General features: G+C 35.1%; 4 protein-coding genes across 10 annotated transcripts; all 4 read right to left on the reverse strand.

Annotated features, from left to right (window-relative positions):
- Nucleotides 1-1,314: 1,314 nt before the first annotated feature.
- LOC131667685 (sodium-coupled monocarboxylate transporter 2-like) lies at nucleotides 1,315-3,918 on the reverse strand. Its single transcript, XM_058941281.1, has 8 exons — nucleotides 3,737-3,918; nucleotides 3,119-3,464; nucleotides 2,886-3,040; nucleotides 2,667-2,807; nucleotides 2,482-2,590; nucleotides 2,183-2,404; nucleotides 1,586-2,088; nucleotides 1,315-1,496 (listed from the first exon to the last, which is right to left on the reverse strand). The coding sequence occupies exons 1-8, from the start codon at nucleotides 3,916-3,918 to the stop codon at nucleotides 1,403-1,405; spliced, it is 1,752 nt and encodes a 583-aa protein (XP_058797264.1). The 3' UTR covers nucleotides 1,315-1,402.
- A 307-nt stretch (nucleotides 3,919-4,225) lies between these two features.
- On the reverse strand, nucleotides 4,226-8,024 carry LOC131667669 (sodium-coupled monocarboxylate transporter 2-like). 4 transcript variants are annotated; one of them, XM_058941257.1, is made up of 9 exons: nucleotides 8,003-8,024; nucleotides 7,673-7,922; nucleotides 7,212-7,557; nucleotides 6,798-6,952; nucleotides 6,412-6,552; nucleotides 6,087-6,195; nucleotides 5,779-6,000; nucleotides 4,833-5,344; nucleotides 4,226-4,381 (listed from the first exon to the last, which is right to left on the reverse strand). In XM_058941257.1, exons 2-9 carry the CDS (start codon nucleotides 7,888-7,890, stop codon nucleotides 4,318-4,320), a joined length of 1,767 nt encoding a protein of 588 aa, XP_058797240.1. In that variant the 5' UTR covers nucleotides 7,891-7,922; nucleotides 8,003-8,024; the 3' UTR covers nucleotides 4,226-4,317. The 4 variants fall into 4 exon arrangements, with proteins under 4 accessions (XP_058797240.1, XP_058797241.1, XP_058797242.1 ...); XM_058941260.1 differs by lacking the exon at nucleotides 8,003-8,024 and having other exon boundaries at nucleotides 4,243-4,381; nucleotides 4,833-4,935; nucleotides 5,025-5,344; nucleotides 7,673-7,983; XM_058941258.1 differs by lacking the exon at nucleotides 8,003-8,024 and having other exon boundaries at nucleotides 7,212-7,531; nucleotides 7,713-7,983.
- Nucleotides 8,025-8,234: 210 nt separating this feature from the next.
- Nucleotides 8,235-11,647, reverse strand: LOC131667667 (sodium-coupled monocarboxylate transporter 2-like). Of its 4 annotated transcripts, none has more exons than XM_058941250.1 (8): nucleotides 11,332-11,647; nucleotides 10,136-10,481; nucleotides 9,899-10,053; nucleotides 9,675-9,815; nucleotides 9,477-9,585; nucleotides 9,182-9,403; nucleotides 8,589-9,097; nucleotides 8,235-8,511 (listed from the first exon to the last, which is right to left on the reverse strand). In XM_058941250.1, the coding sequence occupies exons 1-8, from the start codon at nucleotides 11,541-11,543 to the stop codon at nucleotides 8,382-8,384; spliced, it is 1,824 nt and encodes a 607-aa protein (XP_058797233.1). In that variant the 5' UTR covers nucleotides 11,544-11,647; the 3' UTR covers nucleotides 8,235-8,381. The 4 variants fall into 4 exon arrangements, with proteins under 4 accessions (XP_058797233.1, XP_058797234.1, XP_058797235.1 ...); XM_058941251.1 differs by lacking the exon at nucleotides 11,332-11,647 and adding an exon at nucleotides 11,050-11,297; XM_058941252.1 differs by lacking the exon at nucleotides 11,332-11,647 and adding an exon at nucleotides 10,869-11,296.
- A 184-nt stretch (nucleotides 11,648-11,831) lies between these two features.
- LOC131667647 (uncharacterized) lies at nucleotides 11,832-22,510 on the reverse strand. The gene is made up of 5 exons (XM_058941210.1): nucleotides 22,312-22,510; nucleotides 18,374-18,512; nucleotides 16,408-16,639; nucleotides 15,774-16,175; nucleotides 11,832-14,779 (listed from the first exon to the last, which is right to left on the reverse strand). Exons 1-5 carry the CDS (start codon nucleotides 22,358-22,360, stop codon nucleotides 13,763-13,765), a joined length of 1,839 nt encoding a protein of 612 aa, XP_058797193.1. The 5' UTR covers nucleotides 22,361-22,510; the 3' UTR covers nucleotides 11,832-13,762.
- Nucleotides 22,511-26,271: the final 3,761 nt, after the last annotated feature.

Genomic DNA, 26,271 nt, shown 5'->3' on the forward strand with positions numbered 1-26,271 from the left:
AGACCAACACTTTTCTAAACGATAAATTCTCCTATTCTGATAATATTAAAAACATACTTTAACTCATCTACCTATTCCATCATATGCGAGATCCAAACCAAAAGAAAAAATGGTATTTTGTAATAAAGAACAAAATTACAATGCTACGCTATATGTTTTTGTAATACAAAATTTATTCACAGTGTTATATAACCTGGCACATAGCAAAATATCTTGATTTTTGCATTTGTAAATTAGGATATCTCGAGAACCTTAGGTGATGGATTAAATGAATTATGGCATAATTCTGAAGTTAAATTCGGATTCAGCATTTCAAAAACCTATGGAGATATATTATTGCATTTGTGAGTTTTTTCCATTTTTAAAATTTGTAGGCATTTGTTATTTGTTAAAAATGGATGTTAATATTGTTAATGCAATAAAATGAACAACTCTTAACTGCATGTCATATTGAAAGGTCAATAGGTCATAGGAAAAAGTCAAAATCAAATAATACATTTTTTATTAGTTAATGTTTATATTCAAATTATGCAATATTTTTCATACTTTAAACAGCTGCTTACATATGCCAGTAAAAATAAAGCAAACTGCTAATTAAGTTTAAAAATAATTAATCAATTAATAGAATTCTATCGACCTTGGTTATTACATAAAGAATGTCATGTCTAAAAAGCTGTGATATAATAACATTTACATTTTTAACTGACACGATTTTTAAATATTATTTATAATTATCGGAAATATAGAATACCATAATTTGAAGTTATTTTGTAACTTTCTTATGACATTAACTTATTACATCTCACTTGTAATAATAAAATGTGCATTTACTTATGTAAATAACACGGAATATCGTGGTTTGTAGAGAATTTATTTGGTCAAAGTAGTACTAAACTAAAGTGAGAAACAAAAATTAATACATTAATTTTTGGAATTGTGCAACATTAATACACGAGTTTTTCATCGTTCATTCATGTTGCCATTTTTCTTAGCTATTGACTTAATATTTCCACGGCTTCTCAAATAGCTCTTTATTTCAGCACAAAGGTGTCGTTTTATACATTCTAGATTTTGCACACAGGCAAAAACTGTAACAGATCTCACTTTTTTCTACATTCACGGCAATACTTCGTCTATTGCTAAAAATATGTATAGTATATCATAGTTATATAACGCAAAGTATTTGAACATTTTTAAAGGCATTTATTATTAACGATAATATTAAAATGTACAACAAAATAATAGGAATTTATGATTCATAATTATTTCTATCGAGTTTCGCTCATTAACATCAATTATAAAAATCATTTGACATCCATATTATAAACTTCAATAATCAAATAAGCTGGTGTTAAATTAAGCAAAGACTTGAGTCACCTTGTGCAACGCAATATTCTTCACATCAATTAAATTGTCTAGTTTTTATCCTGATATCAGACTTTTTTTTAATGACTTCAATTGGAACTCCTACGTATATTTTATCTTGCGGCAATAACCTAAAAATGGAAAAGGATCCAATATTACCTTATTATTATCTATCCGTAAATTTTAATGTTTTCAAATGTAAATTAGATAAATTTGTTACCTTCGTATGATCGGGGAAAAATGATCAGGATTTACTCTTGATGTATTCATTTCTCCACTAAAATAACTTGTAATAAGACCAATGGCAATAGTTATTATTCCACCTATAAACGTATAATAATACAGAGAAATATGAAAAATAATAAATGGCTCATCCTCAACTGATATTGAAGATGAAATTGTCATATTGCTTAGTTCAGTTTCATTAAGGGGATATGGGCAGATTTCCGTAGACGTTGGAAGATTTGAGTATCTTATTCTTCCATTTAAGATGTACCATCGTGTCATACTAACGAACCATGTCATAGATAAAAAGCTAAAGCAACCACCAAAAATGGCACCTCTTTTGCCAATGCCAGGAATAAATAAGCCTGACAAAAATAAACCTAAAATTACACCTTCTACAGCACTGAAAAGTGACATAGCCATTTCAAATACTGTGCCCAAACGTTCAATAATAAAAATTAAGCCAATAGTGATGGCGCCTATAATAATTGATAATACCTATAAAAAGTTAAATAAGATATATTAAATTTTTTGTAAAGTCGAATTTGATATAAGTCAAACGTTGCATGATGCAAAAGAAAAACTGATTTACTTTCATTACATTTGCAGCTGTAGAATCTTTTTTGTGATTTTCCGGTATCCACTTATCGACAAAAGTACTATAAATCAGACCTGATAGTGTGTTTAAACTAGCACTCATTGTAGATAATGCCGAACTTACAAGACCGGCAATAAAAATACCTGGAAGGCCAAACAAATGTCCAGACACATCCATTACGTAGTAAGGTAACGTTTGATCACTTTCTTTGATAATCTTTTAATTGAAAATAATATTTACGAATTATAATTGTGAATATAAGTGGCTGCATTTTACTCATTAAAAATCGCAACCTTAGCTTTTAATGGGTCACAACCGTGATAATGGGCATACATAATTAGGCCCAGGAAAATGCAGGCAGTTTGTAAAATGCCCCAACCTATAGTTGTTAAAAATATTGCTCTGAAATGATAATTAAATTTTAATGAAAAAATTTAAAAACGTTTACAATATAAACAATAATTGTTTGTTTTTCTACTTTTTCATTTCAGATTCCTTTTCAATTGCTAGATATCGCTGTACAAATTTTTGACCAAATGCAAATCGAGTTAAAAATCCAAATGTCGTTCCTACAATTATTATCCAAAATGAATCTCGTTTGAAGGGATTCGGATCCATGCTAAAAACCAACTTTTAATAATTATATCACGTTGATTTATTGAAAAGTTTGAATTAATTAATTATAGCATTGTTATACTCAAAAATTTTGATCCGTCCTCCTTCATCAGCGATCCTCCAGATTTCAGAAAAGCCATGAATCGAGATAACTCCTAATATTAGTACAGTTGTCAAGCCTCCAATAGTAAATATAAATTGTATCGTATCTGTCCATACAACTGCTTTAACTCCACCCTGTTAAAGGGTATTTTTTCTAGTTAATTTTAATAAATGAGTGATTAAAATAATGAAATGCAAGAAAATAAAACTTACCATACTAGTATAAATAATACAAACTATACTTAAAATCGGAGTTATTACATGTAAATTATAACCAGTGACTTGAGAAAATGCTAGCGCTGGCACGTAGATTACAACAGGAATATACCATAGAAGCTGGGCAATGTAAAGAATTGAAGTAAAATTTCGTACATTCTTTGAAAATCTTAACTCCAAATATTCATAACAGCTAGATAATCGAAGATTATAAAAAACGGGTAATATCAAGTAGGCTGCAACTGCTCCAATAGCCAGTGACGAGAAAACAGTTATAATATATTGACTCCCATGCAAATATACTTCAGTTGGGACACCTAAATATGTTATACCTGATAAGAAACTGGAACATAGACAATTATTTAGTTTTATATTTAATTAGATAAAATACTTGAATTTTATACACATATTAAATATTACCAGCTGTCTTTACCAAGAAATCTTAATGTTTGATTGGAAACATTAAATATCAAAAGATTATTTAAATTTGAAAATTTTTCATTCCATTATTTTATTTTTTAAGTTAAAAAAATTAGCACTATCTATGAAAAATTGGTGATAGAAGCTTGAACTTCAATAGAATATACGTTTTTATAAAAACAATTAATTGCAAACCTGGACAAAATACTTGCAGCTACGGGTATATAATGCATAGTTTTTCCTCCAAATAAATACTCAGATGTACTATCTTGCTTACTGAAGAGCCCAAAATAAATGCCAATGAGTAGACTTACACTGAGAAGCACACCAAATATAGTATAATCCAACCACCCAAAAACTAATAGATTAACTCCCATATTTAATTATTATAAAACTAAGAGACTACCGAGTTCAATGTGCTTTCAAGTTAATAGATTGGCTATGAATAAAAATATACGTTGAGCAGATGCATAGATTAAGGAGTGGAATAAACACTCAATAAAGTTGTAAAGATGTTATGAGTAGAAATGTATGCTATTAAGATAACGCTTACGAAATATAGATAATTGTTCAACACCTTTGAACCTGAAATTTTTGGTCGTAAAGATTGTCACTTTTTAATATAAAATTTAACTAAACTATAGATTTTATTATCTATATTAAATTTTTTATTTTAATGTCATATTTGTTTTCATGGCTCATTTTTCTTACAAATAATTTCTCATGACATGTGTTATAACGACAAGTTCGTTTGACAAGAATACGTCCTATGATATTTAATCTTTCTCTTTTTTGATTTCTTTCAAAGGAACTTCTGTATATTTTTTGTCTGGTAAAAATCTAAAATAAAAAAATTATAAATACATTTAAAAATACATTAAATATAGTATATTTTTATGAAAATAATGGATGAAAAAAGTTTGATTAAAATTTTAAATGTCAATTCGATCATTTGCTTATTTTTTCAATTAAGACAAATTTTATTCTAGTTATAAACTTGCTAGACGAGTGATCATTAGGACTTTTTTTTGCTTTTTCTACGTGTAATACGTATAAGCAAATCAGTAAAATATTTTTTCTAGTTATGGAATTTTTTTTCGATTTATTAATAAGTATTGTCTATTTTCTTTGATTTTAATAAAAACTTCGACGTTTATGCATTTAAAATTAATGGAGAAATGAATGGAACTATCATATTTTAAAGTATAATTTATACAATAGCTTTTATTTTTTTATAATAATTTGAATGAAGAATGTAAGCGAAATTTGTATTGGCTCATAAAAATAATACCTTCTAACAAGTGGTGAAACGTGTCTTGGATCAACATCTGTCATGTTAGTTTCTTTTGTAATTATACTCGTTAAAACTGCAACTATTATGGCAACAGTGGTCCCTATAAGGTGAAGAAAAAGCATAGATATTCTAAAAATGATCCATGGCTCATCTTCAGAAGTGATAGTTGAAATTGGAGTAGTTTGATACACATCTGCATTCACAGATTCATTGAAGGGAAACGAACAATTTTGTGTTGATAAAGGTAAATTCGACGTGACGATGCGTTTATGAAAAATATGCCACTGCATGCCACCAAGAAGCCAAGTCATAAAGACTATGGAAGCACATCCGCCTGTGATTGCACCTTTTTTGCCAACCCATGGCACTAAAATGCCAAGAATGAAGAATGAAAGAAGTGGTCCATCGACTGCAGTACTCAAAGTCTGAGACATTTCAAAGATCGTGCCAAGCCGTTCAATTAAAAAAATTAGTGCTACTGTTATTAAACCAATCATCACTGAAAGAAACTGAAAATTAAAAGAACATGCTGTTATATTATTTCATCAAGATGCTTTAATTAACTATTACAATTAATTTTCATTTAGTGAAATAATTTGTCCAATTGAACAAAAAACGTTACTGTACTTGAGTAAAAAATTACACTTTCAGGATTAAGTATGTTTTGAGAAGTTTCAGTAACCTAGTAACCCAATTTCATTTTTTAGTATCTATATTGGGAACATTATGATTTTACATGGGATTATTTCTACTAAAAGTTTAATGATTAAAATAGCCTTGTCATTAGAGGTATTTCCAATGAAAAATGACGAAAATGACAGTCAAATTTATAACTTAAATAAAATGATTTTTGATTATATTTTATTAGTTCTACCAAATAATAGATAAATTTACTTGCTACTGTATTGCTAAAATAAAGTAAAATTATTTCTAATGAACTTACTTTCATAATGTTGGCTGATTTTGCATCTTTTTTGGGACTATCAGCAATCCAACCGTCTAGAAAATCTTCATAAATCATTCCTGAAAGACAATTTAAGCTTGCACTCATAGTTGACAGTGCAGAACTAACGAGGCCTGCTAGAAAAATTCCAGGTAGACCGGGTATGTGCCCGACAATATCCATGACATAATATGGTACTATTTGGTCAGCTTGCTTAATTAGCTAAAAATAATTATATCTATATGTATTGCGTTATATGGAAAAGAAATTGAAAAGAAATTCAATCTTATCGATGAATTGAAAATTACATGAGTTGTGAGAGGGTCGCAATTATGATACGTTGCATATACAAGCAATCCATACAAAATACAGCACGATTGTAGAAATATAACACCAGCACCGGTTAAATATGCTGCTCTGAAATGTGCAATTAGATTCACAATAACATTTCAAAATCTCATTTTTTTTAAAGATTCATTAATTAATTTTTATAAAAATAATATATAATTATTATTATTAATTATAATTATTAATTTATTATTATTATTAATTATTATAATTAATAATTTATGTATATATATATGTTAGTATTTCATCGAAAGTATTGCAACATTCAAAAAATAAGTCACATACTTTTTAACATCTTGTTCCTGTTTGATAGTTAAGAATCTCTGAACAAATTTTTGAGCTATTGTATAGCGACTAAGACTCGAGAAATACATTCCAAGGGTCATCCCCCAAAATGAATATCTTTTAAGTGGACTTGGGTCAAAGCTAAAAATATTAGATTGATAAATAATATTTTAATGACAATTGTGATTATCGAGAAATTTCAATTTAGATGGGCATAATTAAATTTGAGTTGTAGTAAAGTGAAAAACAATAACAAAATACTGGGAAATGATTACTTGTTAATTTTTACATTATATATCTAAAAATTTCAATTAATTATAATTTCATATATATTGAAAAGTCTTAAAAGACTAAACATTTACTAAGTACGTAATTGATGATTTTACTCTATAATTTCTAATCTTCTTCCTTCCGATGCTATTTCAAATGCTCTTGATACACCACCAACATAATTGATTCCAATAATTAATATCGTAAAAAAACCTCCGAGAGTGAAAATGAATTGAATAGTATCTGTCCATACTACCGCTTTTACTCCACCCTATTTGTACAATATCAGAAGTTCCATCAGGTTCAAGTGAAAGTTAGTTTTTAAGTGATTGTTATAACATTTTTATAAATGCAGTTCAACTTTTAACAGAAGGGAATATGATAAAATTAAAAAGTATACTAATGTAAAAATATTATAAACCACTTTTACAATTTTTATAAAGTTTTCATAATTTTAGAAAAGAGCTTAAGTATTTTTAATTAATAAGTTTGTCTAAAGCAACAATATAAAATAATACAAAAAATCTTACCATAGATGTGTACGTTATACAAACAAAGCTAAAAATTGGAGCTATTAAATGGACACCGTAACCGGTGACTTGAGCAAATACAAGTGAAGGCACATAAACCACGATCGGTATGTACAGTAACAAAGAAATGGTATATAATAAAGATGCCAATTGTCTATGTTTCCTTGAAAACCGCATTTCAAGGTATTCGTAACTGCTGACAATTTGAAGATTGTAGAATACAGGCAAAAAAATATGAACTGTCGTAAGCATAGTGATCACCGCTGTACCCATGGATATAATCATCATTGCTCCATGATAATAAACCTCTGTAGGATAACCTATAAAAGTTATCCCTGATAAATAGCTGCAAAAATTTAATTAGAATTTCGGATTACTAAAAAAATTGGAAGTCACCGGAGGATAGTTGGTTCTTATAATTAGTTTTGATATTTACTGTAAAATATTATAAATATACAAACCTTGCAATAATGCTTACTGCAACTGGAAGATATGCCATACTTTTTCCACCGAATAAATACTCAGAGGCACTATCTTGTTTACTAAAAAATCCAAAATAAAATCCTATTATTAGACTCATGCCAAGCAATCCGGCGAACAAAGTATAATCGGTCCATCCAAATGTTAATTGAGGCATTTCTTGAATAATAGTCAGTACGGTACTTGAACGAGGATCCATTTTATTTTCTATTTATTTTATTCTTTTTTACTCTAAAAAACGAAAATATCTCGACATTTAACTATAGTACAGAGCATGTTTGACAAAATTTCGTCAACGGTACATCACTCACTAAATATCTTGCAGTATCAATCAGTGCACGATTAATGTACAGACTATTTGTTCAATGATTTATAAATTTAAAATTATCTTTGAAAGACTCATCAGGTACGTAAGAGTTATTTACCGAAGATATCCGATTAATAAATCATCCGAAAATTTAGTTCAATGTAAGAAACTGAGACATGTACGAAAAGCTTGTTTTTTTAATATTTTATTTTTTCATGTAATCAATTATCTAATTTATCGTTACATCTATTTCTATGCAAATGCTTAAATTAAATTAATTTATGATAATACGTCATTTGTTATAACCAACATACGCTATTTCTTAAAATCCAATTTACTTATAAAATATTATTATTTACAATTTCATCCCAGTAATATAAATTTTAACTAGAAGTAAATAATTTTTTCGATGATTTGTTGTTCTGGGAATTTTCGCACAGCTCATTTCCGTTAACTTTGTTGCCGGAAAGTTCTTTCAGTGGCACTCCAACATATGTTTTACTTGGAAGGACTCTGCGAGGTAAAGCCAAAATTAATTGGGTGAAAGCTACGAAACAAAAAACGAAAGTATACATTTCTTATGTCTTTACCTTCTGATGCACGGGATGACATGATCTGGATCTATTTTGGATATATCGGTTTCTTTAATGATGAAACTCGTAACAAGAGCTGTAACAACTGAGACGAGGGTGCCAATAAAATTAAAGTGTAGCATAGATATTCGAAATAAAAAAAATGGTTCATCTTGATTTTGATTTGTCATTGTAGTTGAATTGCTCATTAAAATTTTAAGCGTTTCATTTAGGGGAAATGAGCAGCCTTCAATGGAAGTTGGACGAGGTGTATATATGATACGGTTATTATATATATTCCATTGATTTCCAATGACGAGCATGTGCATCGTTATTAGTGAAAATATGCTACCAGCAAGAGCACCAATACGGCCTACCCATGGGAATATCATACCCAACACGAAAAGACCAAGTAGTGGACCTTCGACAACGCTTCTTATGCTTATGGAAAGTTCAAATACCGTGCCCAGGTGTTGCACTAAAAAGGTCATTGCCATTCCAATCAGACCTATTATTACTGAGATTACCTGGGATTCATAAGATTGTTGATTATTTAATTTGTAAATTCACTTAATTAAAATAAATCGTATGTTATAAATTTTTATTAGTACCTTCATGATAGTTGTAGCTCTGGCTTCTTTATTTGTATTAGAGGGTAATCTGTTATCAATGAAATCGTCGTAAATCGTCCCGGCTAGTGTATTTAGAGAAGCACTCATCGTTGAAAGAGCACAACTCGCTAACCCGGCAAGATAAACTCCAGTGAGACCTGATAAATGACCGGCTATATCCATAACGTAGTAAGGAACTATTTGGTCACTTCGCTTTACAATCTGTATAATTATTATAAGGTGTTTCAAATCTTTACATTTATTATTCTGTTTTATATATTATTTACAAGCATACCTTAGCACGAATTGGATCACAATCTTTATAATGGGCATACATAGCAAGTCCGGTAAATCCGCACACAACTTTCATGATAATCATCCCGACAGCTAGTAAAAATATAGCCCTATAGAAAGAGATAAAATATCAGTAATAAAATGAAACGTGTGATGAGTTACAATGAGACCATGAAAATAATATCAGAGTAAATGTTACTTTTTTGCGTCCTTCAAACTCGGAATAGATAAATATCGCTGCATACAATTTTGACTGACTCCAAAGTGCGTGAGAAATAATGTTGTATAACTGATTGTCATTCCCCAGAATGACTTTCTCACGTAAGGACTGAGGCTCATACTACAAATATTAATTAAAGTATTGTTGATAATTATTTCATTTTGAAGAGAAAATAGGCCTTTAGTAGTATATGTAGAGAATACTTGAATATTTCTGTGCGATTTGTTTCTTTAGCAATACTCCATACATCCGAAAATCCTCCCACTGTATAAACTCCGATGAAACAAACTACGAGAAGTCCTCCCATTGTAAACGCAAACTGAATCGTGTCAGTCCATATTACAGCTTTCACTCCACCCTATACATCAATAGTTTCGAGCATTATCAAAATCAATACTAAATTAAAATTTTTTTGTAGCGTGTTTAAAACAAATGTTTACCAGACTCGTATAAATTATGCAAATACAACACAGTAGAGGTGTGATGATGTAGAGACTGTATCCGGTAACCTGTGATAAGGCAAGGGCTGGTACGTAAATGACTATCGGTATGTACATTAGCAAAGATATGATGTACAATGTCGAGGCAAGCGTTCTTATTTGACGTGAAAATCGAATCTCTAGATATTCATATGTACTTAGAAGTTGTAGTTTGTAAAAGACTGGTAAGCATATGTAAGCTGCAGCAACACAAGTGAGCATAATGGTGAACACAACGAGGAAGTATTCTGAACCAAACTTGTATACTTCAGTGGGAACTCCCAGAAGCGTAATTCCAGATACATGCCTTGAAATGAAATAATCAAGCAGAGAATCAATATGCACAATTCTTCTATAGTTTATGATGTTATCCTAATAATGTCCAAAAATAATCAAAAACGTTTTTTTATTATAAACTTTTTAAAGTATATTCAACTATATTATTTTTGTTACAACATTGTTTATACATAACAGTGCCAAACATTTTAATACAGATTTTTGTTTTTTTTATTTAATATTTTATGTTTACCAGATTTCAGTGAAAGTAAAAATAATATTTCTAAATTATTTCTTTCGGTGCCTTGAAACTTGGCATGTAATGTAGTGTAACATTCAAATGTGATGTGATAAAAGAAATATAAATTATAGTGTAATGAGACAAATGAGGCTGGAAAAACTTGTTTATCAAACGCACGGATCATCACTAAACACCAGCGTTGCATTGTTTGTGCAATACAGTTAAAAATTTGAAATATCATTGAGATACATAAAATATAAAAACTTCTAAAGTATTGTATTAGAAACGTGAATTGTCACTTAATATCTTTGAAACTAACAGAACATTTCACTTTAACAAAAATTTATTATACGCTCACATCTAACTTTTCAACTGTACATTGCATTAATCTGTTAATTCACGAGAATTAAAGAATAATTAATAATTTTAAAAGATTCAGCTCGATAAAACTTTTAAGACGCTACTTTGATGTGGCGGTATCCTTTGAAGTGTCGCAGTCGAAGAACTGGCGTCACAGGGGAATCGTAGAAAGTTAAAATCTTCCAAACACATTAATTTCAAAGCGTGAATACTCTTGGAAAGTCTTGTAATATACTACTATCAGCGAGTGATTTTGAAATTAATAACAATCAATACGAACCCAGCCAACATACTGATAGCAACTGGAATGTAGCCCATAGTTTTGCCACCAAATAAATATTCTTTCATTGTATTTTGTTTACTGAAAATTCCAAAGTACAATCCAACAATAAGACTTGATGCTATCAAACTTCCGAAAAGTAAATAATCTATTATTCCAAGTGTCAATTCTTGAAATTCATGCAATGTTCGAAGAGTATTATTCAACGTCATTTTTATACTTTACAGCACAAAATTGTCAACAAATCGAATATGAAATACTGTTGAAAGAAATATTTTTCCCGAGCAATAATATGATTCAATGTGTGTAACGTTCCTTTGACAAGTGTTATCTATGTAACAAAGTCTAGACAATACTGATAGGTTGATTGAATCGAGATACCGGCATTTTTATCAGTAGGCACCGGCTCCACGGGGTTTAGCTAATATATGGAGCTAGACATCTGCGCCGGAGACTTGAGAGGAAAATTTATAACACAACTCATGATTCAAGTTTGTTAATCAATATTTTTTTTAAATATTTCAAGTAAATACATAAGTGAATGAAGTGAAAAAAAACATTATCGAAGTCTTAAATATAGACAATAATTGTATGTACAGATGAAAACTTAAGGTATAGTACGTAATGATGATTTTCGTTATTTACAAACTATTATACACGGAAATGATGATAGGATTCGAGCTCAACGTGTGGGCTGACTTTTTTTACAGTTATATCAATTTACACACTGCCTGATTAGTTATCTGTTGTGGCGCCAACTTTTGATGCTTGCTTACGCATATACGAATATAAAACATACATTTTTATTAGTCTCCTTACTGATAAGCTTTATACGCAAAATAAATTCAACAATTACTTTCATTTACATTCTTATTCCATTCACGTTCGATCGTAAATACAAAAAAAAAACACGTATCTGCGACACAGGCATATTTATGATCAGATACATATCAATTTTTTTATTACAAATTGTTTGTTTTTGTCATATTACAAATAAGAAATATTCAATACAGTACCATTTCCAATTGAAAAATTTGAACAATAAAAGAATTAGAAGTAGTTTGGTAAGGTTCTATTATCTATAATCACTGGATTCGCTCATCCCGTACGACGCTGAGGAAATAAAACTTTCGCGTTCGTTCGTTTCTTAAAAGTCTAAAAAGGCCGCAACGACATGAAATAATCTTAAAATGTGAGCCGCACCTTACGTACTTTATCTAAGCACGTTTTCAGAAAGGTCACTGAACGAAGACGAATCATCGATCGGTTGATTTCGATACACATAAGCCCATCCTCTCCCCTCTACATATATTTTTTGCTCCTTGCGCGCACGCGGCGACGTAATATTCGGTATTTACAAGCGCACACAAGAGTCGGAGAGAGAGAGAGAGAGAGAGAGAGAGAGAGAGAGAGAGAGAGAGAGAGAGAGAGAGACAGACAGAGAGGTCCACAAGCGGATCAAAGTTGCCGCCGAGGCGCCCGCCTCTCTCTCTCTCTCTCTCTTCATGTTTTTTTTTCTTGCTCGTTCTCCACTCTCGCTTGAAGCCTGAAACATCACTGGTGGATCGTTCGTCCCTGATTTTGGGGTTTCTGGTTTTAAAAACTAGTTCTAATCTACGCGCTTTCTCTCTCTCTCCATCTACTGCTATACTTGCTACTGCTATTTACATATTTACAACGTTCGCTCGATCTCTGCGCCTCTGATCAAGGAAATATATTAGCTTTTTTTTTCCGTCTCTCTCTCGAGAAATCATCGCGCTCGCGCGATCATCAACAACAGTCGGATTCGTTAATGCGTGAAAGTGCCTCGTTGGTAACAAGCTTTTTTCTTTTTCGGCGCATCTCCTTTGATCTAAAGTCGACGTGATACGGCAACTATTAATAGTATATTACGATACGTGTGACTGAAGTAGCCCATCGTTGCACGACGTGATATTATCGGCTGAGCACGAGCGAGGGCGATAATCGCGCCGTCACAAATACCGTACATAATATAGTACTGACGATCTTAAATCAGCACTTACAGTTCATCTTTCTGTGACTGCAGACCGGTCAGTTTTGCACCGTAACTCGAGTGATTAGGACTTCTAAGTAAGGTGCAGAAAAGAACTGCTCAAGTCACGGATATACGTTACTTAAGTGCTTAGTTAAGCTACGTAGTGCTATAAATCCTTTGTTTTTTCTTTTTCACGAAGGTTTATGAGCTAATATTTTTTTATTTTCTATTTAGAATCATTATGTTAAATTTTAATCTCAGTTTTAAAATATGAGTAAACACCTGATAGGAAAACAGTTTCCACGAAGTAATAACTTAAAGGATTTTTGCAATATTTGGATCTGTTTCGTATAATAACGTAAGCAACATCAAAGGCTCAATATAACGTTCACCTATCAAAGAAAAAATTAATTACAGTCTGCACAGTCATTGAACTTATCGAGAAACGTAAACAGCGAACCACAAAAGCAAAACTTGACACACAGCAACGACACTAAAACTAAGTCCAGTCACGTTTGCCTTGTTGAAGAGAATGCCGAATCGAAGACCCACACTTCTGCGTAGATGCGAGCGTAGCAATGGATTTTTCATGCTAGTCGGTCCACACTGCATTAGGGGTGCATCCCAAAGTCCCTTGTCCTTGCCACCCAAAAGTAGCGTGTATTGACCGTACCAATCGACACTGATTCTTGCACGAAGACCAAGAGTCGACGGCGAATCTAACGAGTGTGGCACGCAACCAGATGGCCAGCTCGAGAGTCTTGGAACTTTCGAACCTTCAACCAAAACAGCTCCGCATCGCCGCGCTGTGCTAGCGTCGCCGATAATCAACAGACTCTCAGCTACGTGTAAGTCAAGCTCAGTAGTGCCAGTCGGCGTTGGAGACTGCAAAGGTCTCTTAGTCGTGTGCTCGCGTCGTTGGTTTCCACGCAACATTTGTGCGAACGAGTCGGCCATAGACGGCTGCGCACTGTGCAGCAAGTGTCGGTAATAATCTATCTCATCCAATTCTCGCTTCGGCCTTGGCGTTTCTTTCTTGTTGAAAATTTTCTTGGTTATCTCGTGAGCCTTCTTGCTCTTCTTCTCGGTACTTCTTTTGTCTCTCGACATTAACTGAGCGGTGATAAAGTCTTCGCCTGCGTTGTCACCGAACGAAGAGTCATGACGACGGTGACGACGTGCACGTTGAACGTAACTTCCTGCAGCTGTGATGCTGTAGAGGAAATTCACGCAACGTGGGTCGTTAAAGAAATCCCAACGTCCTGTCCATAACTTGTCACCTCCATATACGCGTAATTGACGCCGAAGGAAAACACCACCTGGGTGACTTTCGCATGATGTACTTATCCATGAACCACCGAGGATTGCGGGTAAAGCGACTACTTCGTGAAGGAGAGGAGGACTATTTTCGGTGCCACGAGATATTGCGCCACAGATTGGACAGTTGTGAATCTATCAATTAAAAAATCATTTATTTTATTAGTACAAGGTGACATTTTCGTATTGATCTAAATTCATCAATTTATCGAAACAAGAATTAAATGTCATCCATCGATTAATTTCAAAGCAATAATTACAACTCGATCAAAGAAAAAATTTAAAGAAGCAATATGACAAACGCATAGATGAAAAAATTTTGTTTGATGGTTTCTCGAAACAGTAACCTATTGTTCTTTCACATCAAGATTAAAATCACAAGCCTGAAGATTCCTAGATGAATATTCAAGGTATGTTGGATGGATTGATAAAATCAAAAAACTTCATGAGTCATGTGACGGCTGTCAGATCTCTACTCTACCCCGTCCTTTCATAGGTCTCATCTTCCGATACATATATTTCCAACTAAAAATTTTAGTGGACAGTTGGTTTAAGACTCAAATTAGATCAGAAAAGAATTTTAAGAAATAATAGATTCCTTGATTACTTGATTTTTTTTATATTCGCAAAAGATATTTAAGTATAATAGCCGTATTAAATGAAACAAATTCGACTTAGACCATCTGTGCCAACATAACATCTTTAAGAATCTCCTCCCTCCTCCCCAACAGTAGTATTACGTTACAACTTCATCGCTGCAGGAAAAAAAAACATGCACCGTGGGGTATTTTTCCTCAAAATCCCGATGAAAAAAAATTTGTCGGAACATATGGACTGTGAAAACTGAAACTAGTCATTTTTCGGAAATGTTCAGAGATGTCGTCACCGCTACAGCAACTCATGATATTTTGTGCGCGACCATATGGATGAGTTTTCCGTATTAACGTAGAGGGGCTGTAGACTAATATTATTTCAGGCCACGTGTATACTTTTGAGATATACTCGGTATGATCTAGAACGTGCTACAAACGGTTGATTTAGGACAAAAATCACCTTGTTTATTTACCTCTCATTCATTGCTTCCATAAATCGATCGAGATTATTGTAAGTTTTCAGGAAAAAAACTCACCGTATCAGTTCTAAGAAGAGCTATAGGTTGAAGCGAACTCGGTCTATGTGATCGCTTGGACGCTTGGTCCTGTGGCAAAGCACCAAGATAAAGTTCAACCCTTGTCTTGTCAGCGGCGCCAAACTTAGCTGACCTAAAACCAGTAGGTTTTCTCTGCACCCGTAGGAGTTTCAGTTCATCGAAGTCGATGCCAAGTGGTGCTAGGCAATTGACTGTCTTGCTGCGAAGAATACCACTGTGTATACCACTACTGACTGCAGACTGTCCTTGAAGGGAATTGTAACGGGGACCTTGCCAGAACCGTTCTGGTGCTCGCTCGTAAATCAGTTGTGCGACGTAGGGTCTCCAACGGGGTTGGGGTCCACAGGATACGTTTACGCGATGACCTAGTTTGTGAGCGACCTACCGGGAAACAGACGAAATTCTGTTTAGGTTAGAAAGTTTCCAGGACTTTTGGAAACTCATCTATTGTTGTCGAGATAATTTCCGCGAGCTTTGACGAACATTTGGAACTAAAGTCCTAACCGACGAGACAAAAGCTGTTGAAAAAATCAAAGCTATAACAATCGTTAATTTTTTCCTGAGGCCTTTTCTTCTAGAACCACGTTTAACAGGAAATATAAAGAAAACTAACCTGTCGATTAAGCGGCGATACGTGTACTGTGTCGAGATGGTATCTGGCTTCAGTGGCACCAGGCGTATTGAGCGAGTTGTCGTGAAGTTTAATGACACCGCGAGCCGTCACAGTATGCGTCGCAATGCTGCATGACTCCTCTGCGTAGTAATGCCTCATTAATACGAAGGTACCATTCTCGAAGAATATGTACTTGCGAATTACAAATTCTGGTCCGACACGGATTTCACATCTGTAAAATACAAAATATTGATGGAAGGGTGTTTAGTGGAATTGATCATGGACGAGAATGACATTCTTATAAATGGACGTTTGATATCTAGACGCTAGCAGTAGTATTTTCGTAGGTTCAATCAAACATGGTTTTGAGTATCTTTTCGTACCGGCGTATAAAACCGTACATTCAGCTTCGTATCGGTTGATGAATTTTTCACGGTGCATATATCACCAGATGAAAACGTATCGGATACAATAGTAACAAGAGAAACGCGAGATACAATGTGATGCTTCACGACTCATCGTAATTTTAGACGAAAGTGAGAAAAAAAGTCATCGATCACTGTAGAAGTTTTCCTCCTCCTCCTCCTCCTCCGAGCTCCGTCTAGGCGACACATGGAGAGAAAAAAACAACGCACGGCATCGTCCTTCCCGAGAGTGGAGTCGGGGAGACAGAGGGAGGGGGAGAGAGAAAGAGAGAGGGAGATTGAAAGCAGGTCCTGCACGCGGTGCTGCTGGTTTTTCGGGGAAGCGAGAGATCGGAGCGAAAACTTTCGAAGACGAGCTCCTTTGACGCCAAAGCTTTGTTTAGTTTTTCCTTTTCTGTATGTATACCTGACGAATACGGGGAGATCACGAGGGGGAAACGAACTAGCGCAGAGGCTTCTCTATTTTTTTATATACCTGCGAGCGAGCGGCCAGCTGAAACTGCTCTGGACATTCGAAAGCCCTATTACCGAAAGTCGCTCTCTTGGTTTTTTAGATTGCTTTTTCCAAAAGAGGAAAGTGTATAGACAAAAGAATAAGTATTCCCGTTTTTTTTTAAATTAACCTCTACACGGGGAAGAGGATTAACTTTTATTCTTTGTAATAATCTCAATCGATACACAACGATGACTTTGAAAACAATCTAGTAGTCGCGAGACTTGTTTCTTCTCACACGAACGCTCGGTGTAATAGGCGTAAAAATGAAATAGAAAGATAGAAAGAAGCCATTAAGCAGGGGTTTCGCTGGAACGTAAAGAACCGCTCATCGAATGTATAATTTGCGGCGTATGACCTATTGAGACCCAGAACGCATCGCGGTCCATTTATCTTGGCGCGTGATTTTCCAAAGTACCGCGGCGAGGACGGTATATATCAAATAAAAATCGACGGCGATGCTTCGATTATCAAACGTAAATTCTTGTTTTCTATGTGACGCACGTGATCGAGGAATGTTAACGCGGCATTGTTCCGTACGACGTGCGCCGCGTTGCAGTATTCAACTGGCGACGTTGATTTCTCGTTGCGCATGCAGCGCAATTATCTTTTTTTTCTTGTCTTATTTCGTATGCGCAGCACGCGTCGAAGTTGCCTCTTTACTCGTGAAACGCGAATGAAAGTTTAATGGAGTGAGAGAGTGAACTTTCGTTGAAATTGATTTCTGTTTGACACATTCCAATTGAGATTTACTTTGAAACGATCAAATGACAGTTGTATTAATGCGCCGATTGAAAAGGGAAAGCAATGTGCGTGTACACAAGTGTTCAATTGAAAGCGTCGAGTATAGGTGCCGCGGTTAATTTATTTCAATAAAGCGAAATTGTCTGCCGTGCGCGATATGGATGCAGTCTCTTAACTCGCGACAATTTGTATCTGTTTCGATACGACAAAAATTGAGACGATATCTCGGAACGCGCAAACCTCGAGAGAACTTTCTCTCCAGCTAAGAGTCATTGGAAATTTGAAAATAAAAAATCACACTCACTCTTGGGATATCCAAACAGCGTGGAGCCTCGTCGCAGACTCATCCACAATGGTAGCCCGATCTTCGTTAACGATCTCTCGTATAGCGATGTCGCATTGGTCCTCGCCGACTTCCATAGGATCCCAGAGCGCCAAGGTACCTACAAAAAACCAATATGCAGCTGGACTTAGAATAAATTATATTGGTTTTTTTACACGTGACTCGTAGGAATGCGAGTATGCGCGCTTTTAATTTGGATTGTGCATGCTAATAATCGAATGCCAGCGCGCACGGCATCCTTTTTGGCCCGTCACCCTTCGACAGATTGATAGAACAGGCACGAGCTTTTTATCCCGGCATGCGTGTGATGCATATCGATTTGTTTCATGAGTTACGACTGACAAGACACTTTTTCCCCCTCTCTGATCAACTTGGCGGCCAACGATCTTTTTCTAGATAAGACTGTAGCTTTCAAATATCGCAGCGCTTAATCACTGGTCGTGTAAAGATTAAAATTATAAAGAACGCTGCTTTAACAAATTGGTTTTTCGGGCTGATAAATAAGACCCGCATGTCGGCAATATAAGAAATTAAGAAAATAAATAAATAAAACGGACTCGCATTGTTCTTCAATCTAAACACGCGATCTGCAGGAGAGAATAGGAACGGGGAAAAATCACCCGCTGAGTTTCGCTGACACACGATAAACAACTTCCATATTGGATTATCTTTCATTCTGGTTCGCGGATTCACATTTTGCCGGGAAAAATCTCGGAACAGCTTTTATACGAAGGCGAGGAGAAATAGGCTTTTTCTTCTGTGCGAGGGCGGCAAATGTGTGACGAAGCTAAAAGCGTTCCGAGCGTGAATAATCAATTCTCAACGTCAGGCTCAGGTGTGCTATGTTGCTGCCCTTGGGCTTTTTTTTGAGAAAAATCCACCGCGGCCAAATTTTGACTGTTGCTTGGGGAAAACAGTGTGACTTTTTGGTGAAAACTGACAAAAGAATGAGTGTGACAAAAAAGAAAAGGTAAACCCCAGGTTTCCATGGAAAATCTTATGACGTTTGTGGTAAATAAACGGCGAACGAACTGTCCCTTTACCGCAGGAACTACTGGACGTTTTGTCTTCAGTTATGAGCTTGGAAATTTTAAGCATTGTAAACAAATTTTTTTAAATCAACATCGCAACAATTCACCTCGATCGAGAAATCCGGTAGATGAAAGAGTTTTTAGCAAACTAGACAAAAAAATGCTCTAACCCTTTGCCTCTTTCAATTCTACTTCTCACTACTCGTTCAGTCGATCGGATCCTTTCAAATATCACATCCATGTAATAGCTTTTGTATTGAATTAGTGGATTTTGATGGCGAGAAACATCGGGATCGATCGTGATTTCCCTCTCTCTCTCTTTTTTGTGTCGTAATACAAAGGTGATCTCACACACAACGGCATTCGTGAGAGTCGTAAAAGCGTATTGTTTGGCTAAAAAACACATCGTGCGAGGGTATGAACGCGCACGTCTTAGATTTCCAAGAGGGGGGATTTTCTTCTAAGAAAAATAGGGGATACATTCACAAGGTGTAATTACGCGTTATAAATTGTCGAAAAAATAGAGAAAGAAAAACAGGGAATCTCTTTGCGGCCTCTCTTGCGGTCGCAGTGCACACAAAAGACGTGGTATACGAAAATTTTTAATTTATTCCGCTTACTTGCTTCTGTATATGTGTACGCGATTAGATATTAGAACATAATGGCTGTCCTATCACAATATTTCGTTAGGGCTACTGAAACAACTGTTGAAAAACGGTAGTTGCAACCTGGCGTGTCCGAAGAGAAAAATTTCACGTGAAACTCAAGGTAAAGCAAGTCGGTTACAGGATTGAATGGCTATACGCGAAAGCAAACACCACAATGTGCGCGCCTCGAAAAAATTGCAGTAGCCAGATGACGCGCGCGCTAAGCAGCTTCGAGAGGACCTCGTTAGCCTGATGCTCCTCTCTACTGCAAAAAGAGAAGAAGAAAAGAAGCCGCGCCCGGCAATTTGGCGTCTCTCGGTGGTCCAGTCGAGCCGAGTGTCACACATGCAGGGGCCCATATGGCGTTGACTTTTTGGGGGCATATTAAGTGTCTTCGGAATGCCGAAAAACGGCCCCTTTACCAGAGATTTAATATAGCGGTTCTGGAATTACGCGCGACCCCAGCTTGTGGGCGGGACGCTACTTTTTTCTGTCGTCGAACTGATGGAGCAGGAAGGCTAAAACGCTGAAATATAGGCGTGAGACTTGTCGCGGATTTTTTTCTTCTGCAAAAGGGTGCTTCTGAAAAAAGGTCTCAAGCTAATGGACTGACTCGAGGCACGTCTCTCTAATGCCAACGTGTTTATCATTCCATGATTACATGATTTACAATTCGTCTGGATTTTTATTCCGATTATAACTAACGCCACATTTTTTTCTTTTATTCATTGCGAAAGAACGTGTCAATAAAAGTGCGAAAATGATAAAAATCAAAGAAAACGATCTCCACGAAATCTATCCGATTTCATAAAAAAAAAAAAGTATTGGCGACAGCGAAAAATATCCATAAATACGAAATTAAAATTCAACGAGAGAGAGAGAGAGAGAGAGAGAGAGAGAGAGAGAGAGAGAGAGAGAGAGAGAGAGAGAGAGAGAGAGAGAGAGAGAGAGAAACGCACGCAGTACGATCTCTTCGAGAAAAACGTTAAAAAGAAGAAGCCGACCTATAGGTGCCGCACGTAAGATCGACCTCGGAGATTATGAAGCGTCGTCGTCGTCGACAAAAAAGCATAAAAATCGGCAACGCGTAAAACGAACCAACGATAATCCCCTGATAGCAGACGATGAGTTACGAGCTTGCGGCTTTTTTTAGGCAGCCGACGAAATTATGGAAATAACATTTTCCTATATTGTAGTCATTGTCGCACACGTGCACTAGCTTTGATCCTGCGAACCGATTTCTTCGTGGTTTGTCATTTGACGAACCTTAGATCCTTCGTAGTAACCGTTGAAAATAAATATGTACGCATCGCGACTTTGGAAGTATAAAATATGCTTTGAGCGAATCAATGAAATGCCATTTCCACTACAATACCACATTCTTTTTCCCGTACGAAGTCCTATAATACTTCCTATCTCACGTGCTATCATCACTACGCGAGATCTCCTCGAATTCCTTTTTTCTCGGCACGCGGAGACACTTTTCCCCTATTGTGCCTCTTGATTCTTTCGATTGTTATTCACACGTGCAAGAGGAAGCGTGAAGTTATGCGATGAAGGTGCCGGGGATACCATACATATACATAAACACGCGCGCAGAAAGTCATGCATTCGCAAGTTATCTACATTTCGCGAAATAAATCGGCACGATCTCGACGGAGGACCCTGTACGACAGAATGCTTTAGGTGATGCTGATGGGATGATTCGCGCGTGCAGATTTTTTTTTTCGAGAAATTTATCTGTTATGACCGGACGACGGATTAAGTTCTGAACGTACGTGATCAACATTTTTAATCGGCCGGCTTTGATTAATTGTCGATAATGAAAGAAAACACTTATTCGAGATGTATATTTTAATGTGTCAAGGTACTTTTTTAAATTAATTAGACTGATTAGTTTTTTTTTAATAGACGTTGAAAAATTGGAAACTTTTTCAAAAAAGCAATTGATTTGGAAGATAAGCTTCTTATTCGAATGTGTAAAAACAGCAAGAGTATTTTCATGCCAGACGGCCTTTGCAATGTAGTATGAGTAAGCTTACGCGAGTACAAACCACAGCAGCGTAAACAACGCAAAATACATCAATAGCGAACGCGCGTTATATAATAGATAATAACAAACGTGCTACCACAATGATTGAGCGTGTGTATCAAATGAGCACGCATTCGCGGGGCCCTCACAACACAAACAGCCGCGCGATCGAATAACAGAAAAACTCACCGGCCGCGTAAAGGCAGACAGTAAGCTGCAGAATCCTCGAGAAATCCATTTTAATTTCACACAGTCTGAATTACCAATGACCGAAAGAGCAGGATACGCGCAAACCAAGTGACGGCCAAAAAAACAGAAACAAATTCACAGAAACTTGTGGGCGAGAGGTGCAGCACCAGCACAAATCATCTTCCGTCCGTCGCTTTGCCCGTCGCAAGTGCTACTAAAAACAGTCGGCTCCCTCATACGGCGGCCAAGTCAAAAGCACGCCGCTCTCTTTCTCTCTTTCTCTCTCTCTCTCTCTCTCTCTTTCTCCCTCTCTTCGACCTACCCTATAGCAAGCGCTTTTTAGTTTGGCTTTCTCCCCACTACTCTGCTCTCGCCTCTCGGACCCCGAAAAGCAACTCGTGGGAGAAGGTCCCGCTGCGCGCGCGCTCGTGACTCGAGGGTTTTGCTTACGCTTTTTAGTCCAGGCAACAGAGGCAAAAAAGGCCTGTTTCAGACAAAAATTCCGGGATGGGTTTTCTCAACGGAAATCGCTTCAGTACAATGTAAATAGAAACTCTTGATAAAATGCAACTCCTAATTTATTGTCAGATTTTTTTTATGAGCGTTCAAAGTTGACGAAATATGGTTTTTTCAATCTGCAAGCCACGGTATGCATTTTAGCTGAAAAAGTTTCGTATAAAAGTTGTAGGCAATAGCAAAAGCTACAATTTGAGCTGTCGTGCAATTTTTTTCGTTTGTTAGTTATTGAAAAAAGCCCCAAAAACCCTTAAAAATGGCCATTTTTACTATATCGAATATTTATTGCAAAAAGAACTTTTTTTAATGTTTATGACTCTTAAAAGAAAGCTCTTGTGATTCTAAAAAAAATGAATCGTCGCACGACTATTTAATTTTATTAGTTACTGATATATTCTAATTAGTTAATTAAGAGACGTCCAAAGTACGGGGCTGTAAATTTTTTTTGGCCGAAGATATCGAGTTGTAAAACAACTCAATCTCTTTGTCAAAACGTCAATTTTAATAAATGAATGGGAACGAATCAAAAAATTAATTTGCAACCCCTAAATTTTGACTTTATAAAAGTGCACCTTTTTTCTTTCATAAACAATTAGAATTGCGGCTTCCCTATGCATTATAGAGATTTCTTTTTTAGAAATTCACATATCTGAGATCAAGGTGCATATTTTGAAGAAAAAAAAATTGTGTTTCGACCAATAGGAGCCGAGATAATTTTTTTTTTTGTTTAAATCGCCATTGTTGTAATAATGAAAATTAACAAATCGGTCCAAGGGCATTCGATCGTTATTAAGTTATATTTTCTCATTACGATACAAGGCTTTACATATTTTGGCTTTTTAACAATTAAAATGACGTTTCATTTCCAGCACGAGAAAAGCCAAAGGCCGGAGGCGGTGGTGGGGGGTCTCCCTCGCGCGCTTGGAAATACTGAAAGTCCGCGTTCAAATCGACGCGCTTCGCGAAAATCAGGCTTATCTCGCGAACTATTGCATCAAATTCGATCATTTTTTTTTTTAATTTGGGGTAGCTTCAAAATTTATTGAGATTGGTGTAGTTGTAATTAGTATATTTAGTGCCAATCGTTTATTATTAACTTAATTGAATTCATACATATCAGTGTATGTATAAATTCCAATTAATTATTACTTGCTATCCGTAAATATGGATAAGGATAAATAATAATCAATATATTTTCAATTATTAATAACAATATTTTAATTTATATGCATACGTAGGCTATAGTTTACATGATTTCTTATTTTCTAATTGTACCTAGTTCTTTTCGGCGCAGACTCATTTATTTCGTTTTCATTGCATTCTTCATTTAACATTACTTCTAAAGACTACTTAAATTATACTCTTCGTTATCAATATTATCATATTCATGTATTTCTTCTACGTTCGTACAATTATCCCCGTAGCAAAATCCACACAAGCGAGAACATTTGAGGCCATGTTTGCGGCAGCTGCACGCAGCTTTACAGCCTTTTTGGCATTTACAAGATATTTTTTCTGATACTTCGGGAGGTATCATTGGCTCTGAAGAATGAGTGGGTTCCAAAGTATTTTCGACTTTATGCCACCCATACTTCATAGGATTTAAATCATTACCAAGCCACGATTGTATTTGCAAATAAGCATATATATATATATATATATATATATATTCCAAAAAGGTTGTGCAGCAAACATGGCCTCAAATGTTCTCGCTTGTGTGTATTTTGCTGTACGAATGTAAAAGATATTGACAATGAAGAGTATAATTTAAGTAGTCTTGTAGAAGTAATGTTAAATGAAGAATGCAATGAAAACGAAATAAATGAGTCTGCGCCTAAAAGAACTAGGTACAATTAGAAAATAAGAAATTATGTAAACTATAGCCTACGTATGCATATAAATTAAAATATTGTTATTAATAATTGAAAATATATTGATTATTATTTATCCTTATCCATATTTACGGATAGCAAGTAATAATTAATTGGAATTTATACATACACTGATATGTATGAATTCAATTAAGTTAATAATAAACGATTGGCACTAAATATACTAATTACAACTACACCAATCTCAATAAATTTTGAAGCTACCCCAAATTAAAAAAAAAATGATCGAATTTGATGCAATAGTTCGCGAGATAAGCCTGATTTTCGCGAAGCGCGTCGATTTGAACGCGGACTTTCAGTATTTCCAAGCGCGCGAGGGAGACCCCCCACCACCGCCTCCGGCCTTTGGCTTTTCTCGTGCTGGAAATGAAACGTCATTTTAATTGTTAAAAAGCCAAAATATGTAAAGCCTTGTATCGTAATGAGAAAATATAACTTAATAACGATCGAATGCCCTTGGACCGATTTGTTAATTTTCATTATTACAACAATGGCGATTTAAACAAAAAAAAAATTATCTCGGCTCCTATTGGTCGAAACACAATTTTTTTTTTTTCAAAATATGCACCTTGATCTCAGATATGTGAATTTCTAAAAAAGAAATCTCTATAATGCATAGGGAAGCCGCAATTCTAATTGTTTATGAAAGAAAAAAGGTGCACTTTTATAAAGTCAAAATTTAGGGGTTGCAAATTAATTTTTTGATTCGTTCCCATTCATTTATTAAAATTGACGTTTTGACAAAGAGATTGAGTTGTTTTACAACTCGATATCTTCGGCCAAAAAAAATTTACAGCCCCGTACTTTGGACGTCTCTTAATTAACTAATTAGAATATATCAGTAACTAATAAAATTAAATAGTCGTGCGACGATTCATTTTTTTTAGAATCACAAGAGCTTTCTTTTAAGAGTCATAAACATTAAAAAAAGTTCTTTTTGCAATAAATATTCGATATAGTAAAAATGGCCATTTTTAAGGGTTTTTGGGGCTTTTTTCAATAACTAACAAACGAAAAAAATTGCACGACAGCTCAAATTGTAGCTTTTGCTATTGCCTACAACTTTTATACGAAACTTTTTCAGCTAAAATGCATACCGTGGCTTGCAGATTGAAAAAACCATATTTCGTCAACTTTGAACGCTCATAAAAAAAATCTGACAATAAATTAGGAGTTGCATTTTATCAAGAGTTTCTATTTACATTGTACTGAAGCGATTTCCGTTGAGAAAACCCATCCCGGAATTTTTGTCTGAAAATTTCTCTGTTGCCTGGACTATTTCGGGTCTCATGTAACACACGCGGACTCCCTGTCACGGCAAAAATCTTTTCTTCAAATGCTGAATTTTAATATAATATCCTTGAGCGCGAGGACTACTTGGCTAGTTTACGACGCTGCTGCACGGGAATTGTTTTCATTTTTTATTTACTCGAGGCTTCTCCAACGAAAGGAAGGACGCTGAAATATTAGGGAGCGACGCATACGAATTTATTTGGTCAGTTCTTTTTCTCTCGTTCGTTCGAGGGGGGGATAGTTGAACTACCCGTGAATG

Source organism: Phymastichus coffea, unplaced genomic scaffold, assembly GCF_024137745.1.
Source record: "Phymastichus coffea isolate CEN01 unplaced genomic scaffold, Cenicafe_Pcof_1.1 PCOF00069, whole genome shotgun sequence".
NCBI lineage: Eukaryota > Metazoa > Arthropoda > Insecta > Hymenoptera > Eulophidae > Phymastichus > Phymastichus coffea.

Bases quoted from the DNA above. Each gene is read 5' to 3' on its own strand.
- LOC131667685 (XM_058941281.1), bottom strand. From the start codon at position 3,918: ATGGGAGTTAATCTATTAGTTTTTGGGTGGTTGGATTATACTATATTT. The intron at 2,808-2,885 runs GTATAACAATGC...GTTGGTTTTTAG, and splicing joins GGACGGATCAAAATTTTTGA to CATGGATCCGAATCCCTTCA. The intron at 2,591-2,666 runs GTAGAAAAACAA...TTATCATTTCAG, and splicing joins AAGGAATCTGAAATGAAAAA to AGCAATATTTTTAACAACTA.
- LOC131667669 (XM_058941257.1), bottom strand. From the start codon at position 7,890: ATGGATCCTCGTTCAAGTACCGTACTGACTATTATTCAAGAAATGCCT. The intron at 6,953-7,211 runs GTAAGATTTTTT...TTGTACAAATAG, and splicing joins GTATAACGTACACATCTATG to GGTGGAGTAAAAGCGGTAGT. The intron at 6,196-6,411 runs GTATGTGACTTA...TGCACATTTCAG, and splicing joins CAGGAACAAGATGTTAAAAA to AGCAGCATATTTAACCGGTG.
- LOC131667667 (XM_058941250.1), bottom strand. From the start codon at position 11,543: ATGACGTTGAATAATACTCTTCGAACATTGCATGAATTTCAAGAATTG. The intron at 10,482-11,331 runs GTTCGTATTGAT...TTTCATTTCAAG, and splicing joins GCTATCAGTATGTTGGCTGG to GCATGTATCTGGAATTACGC. The intron at 10,054-10,135 runs GTAAACATTTGT...ATTGATGTATAG, and splicing joins GCATAATTTATACGAGTCTG to GGTGGAGTGAAAGCTGTAAT.
- LOC131667647 (XM_058941210.1), bottom strand. From the start codon at position 22,360: ATGGATTTCTCGAGGATTCTGCAGCTTACTGTCTGCCTTTACGCGGCC. The intron at 18,513-22,311 runs GTGAGTTTTTCT...GGTTTTTTGTAG, and splicing joins TGTCTGCCTTTACGCGGCCG to GTACCTTGGCGCTCTGGGAT. The intron at 16,640-18,373 runs GTGAGTGTGATT...TGTATTTTACAG, and splicing joins GCTGTTTGGATATCCCAAGA to ATGTGAAATCCGTGTCGGAC.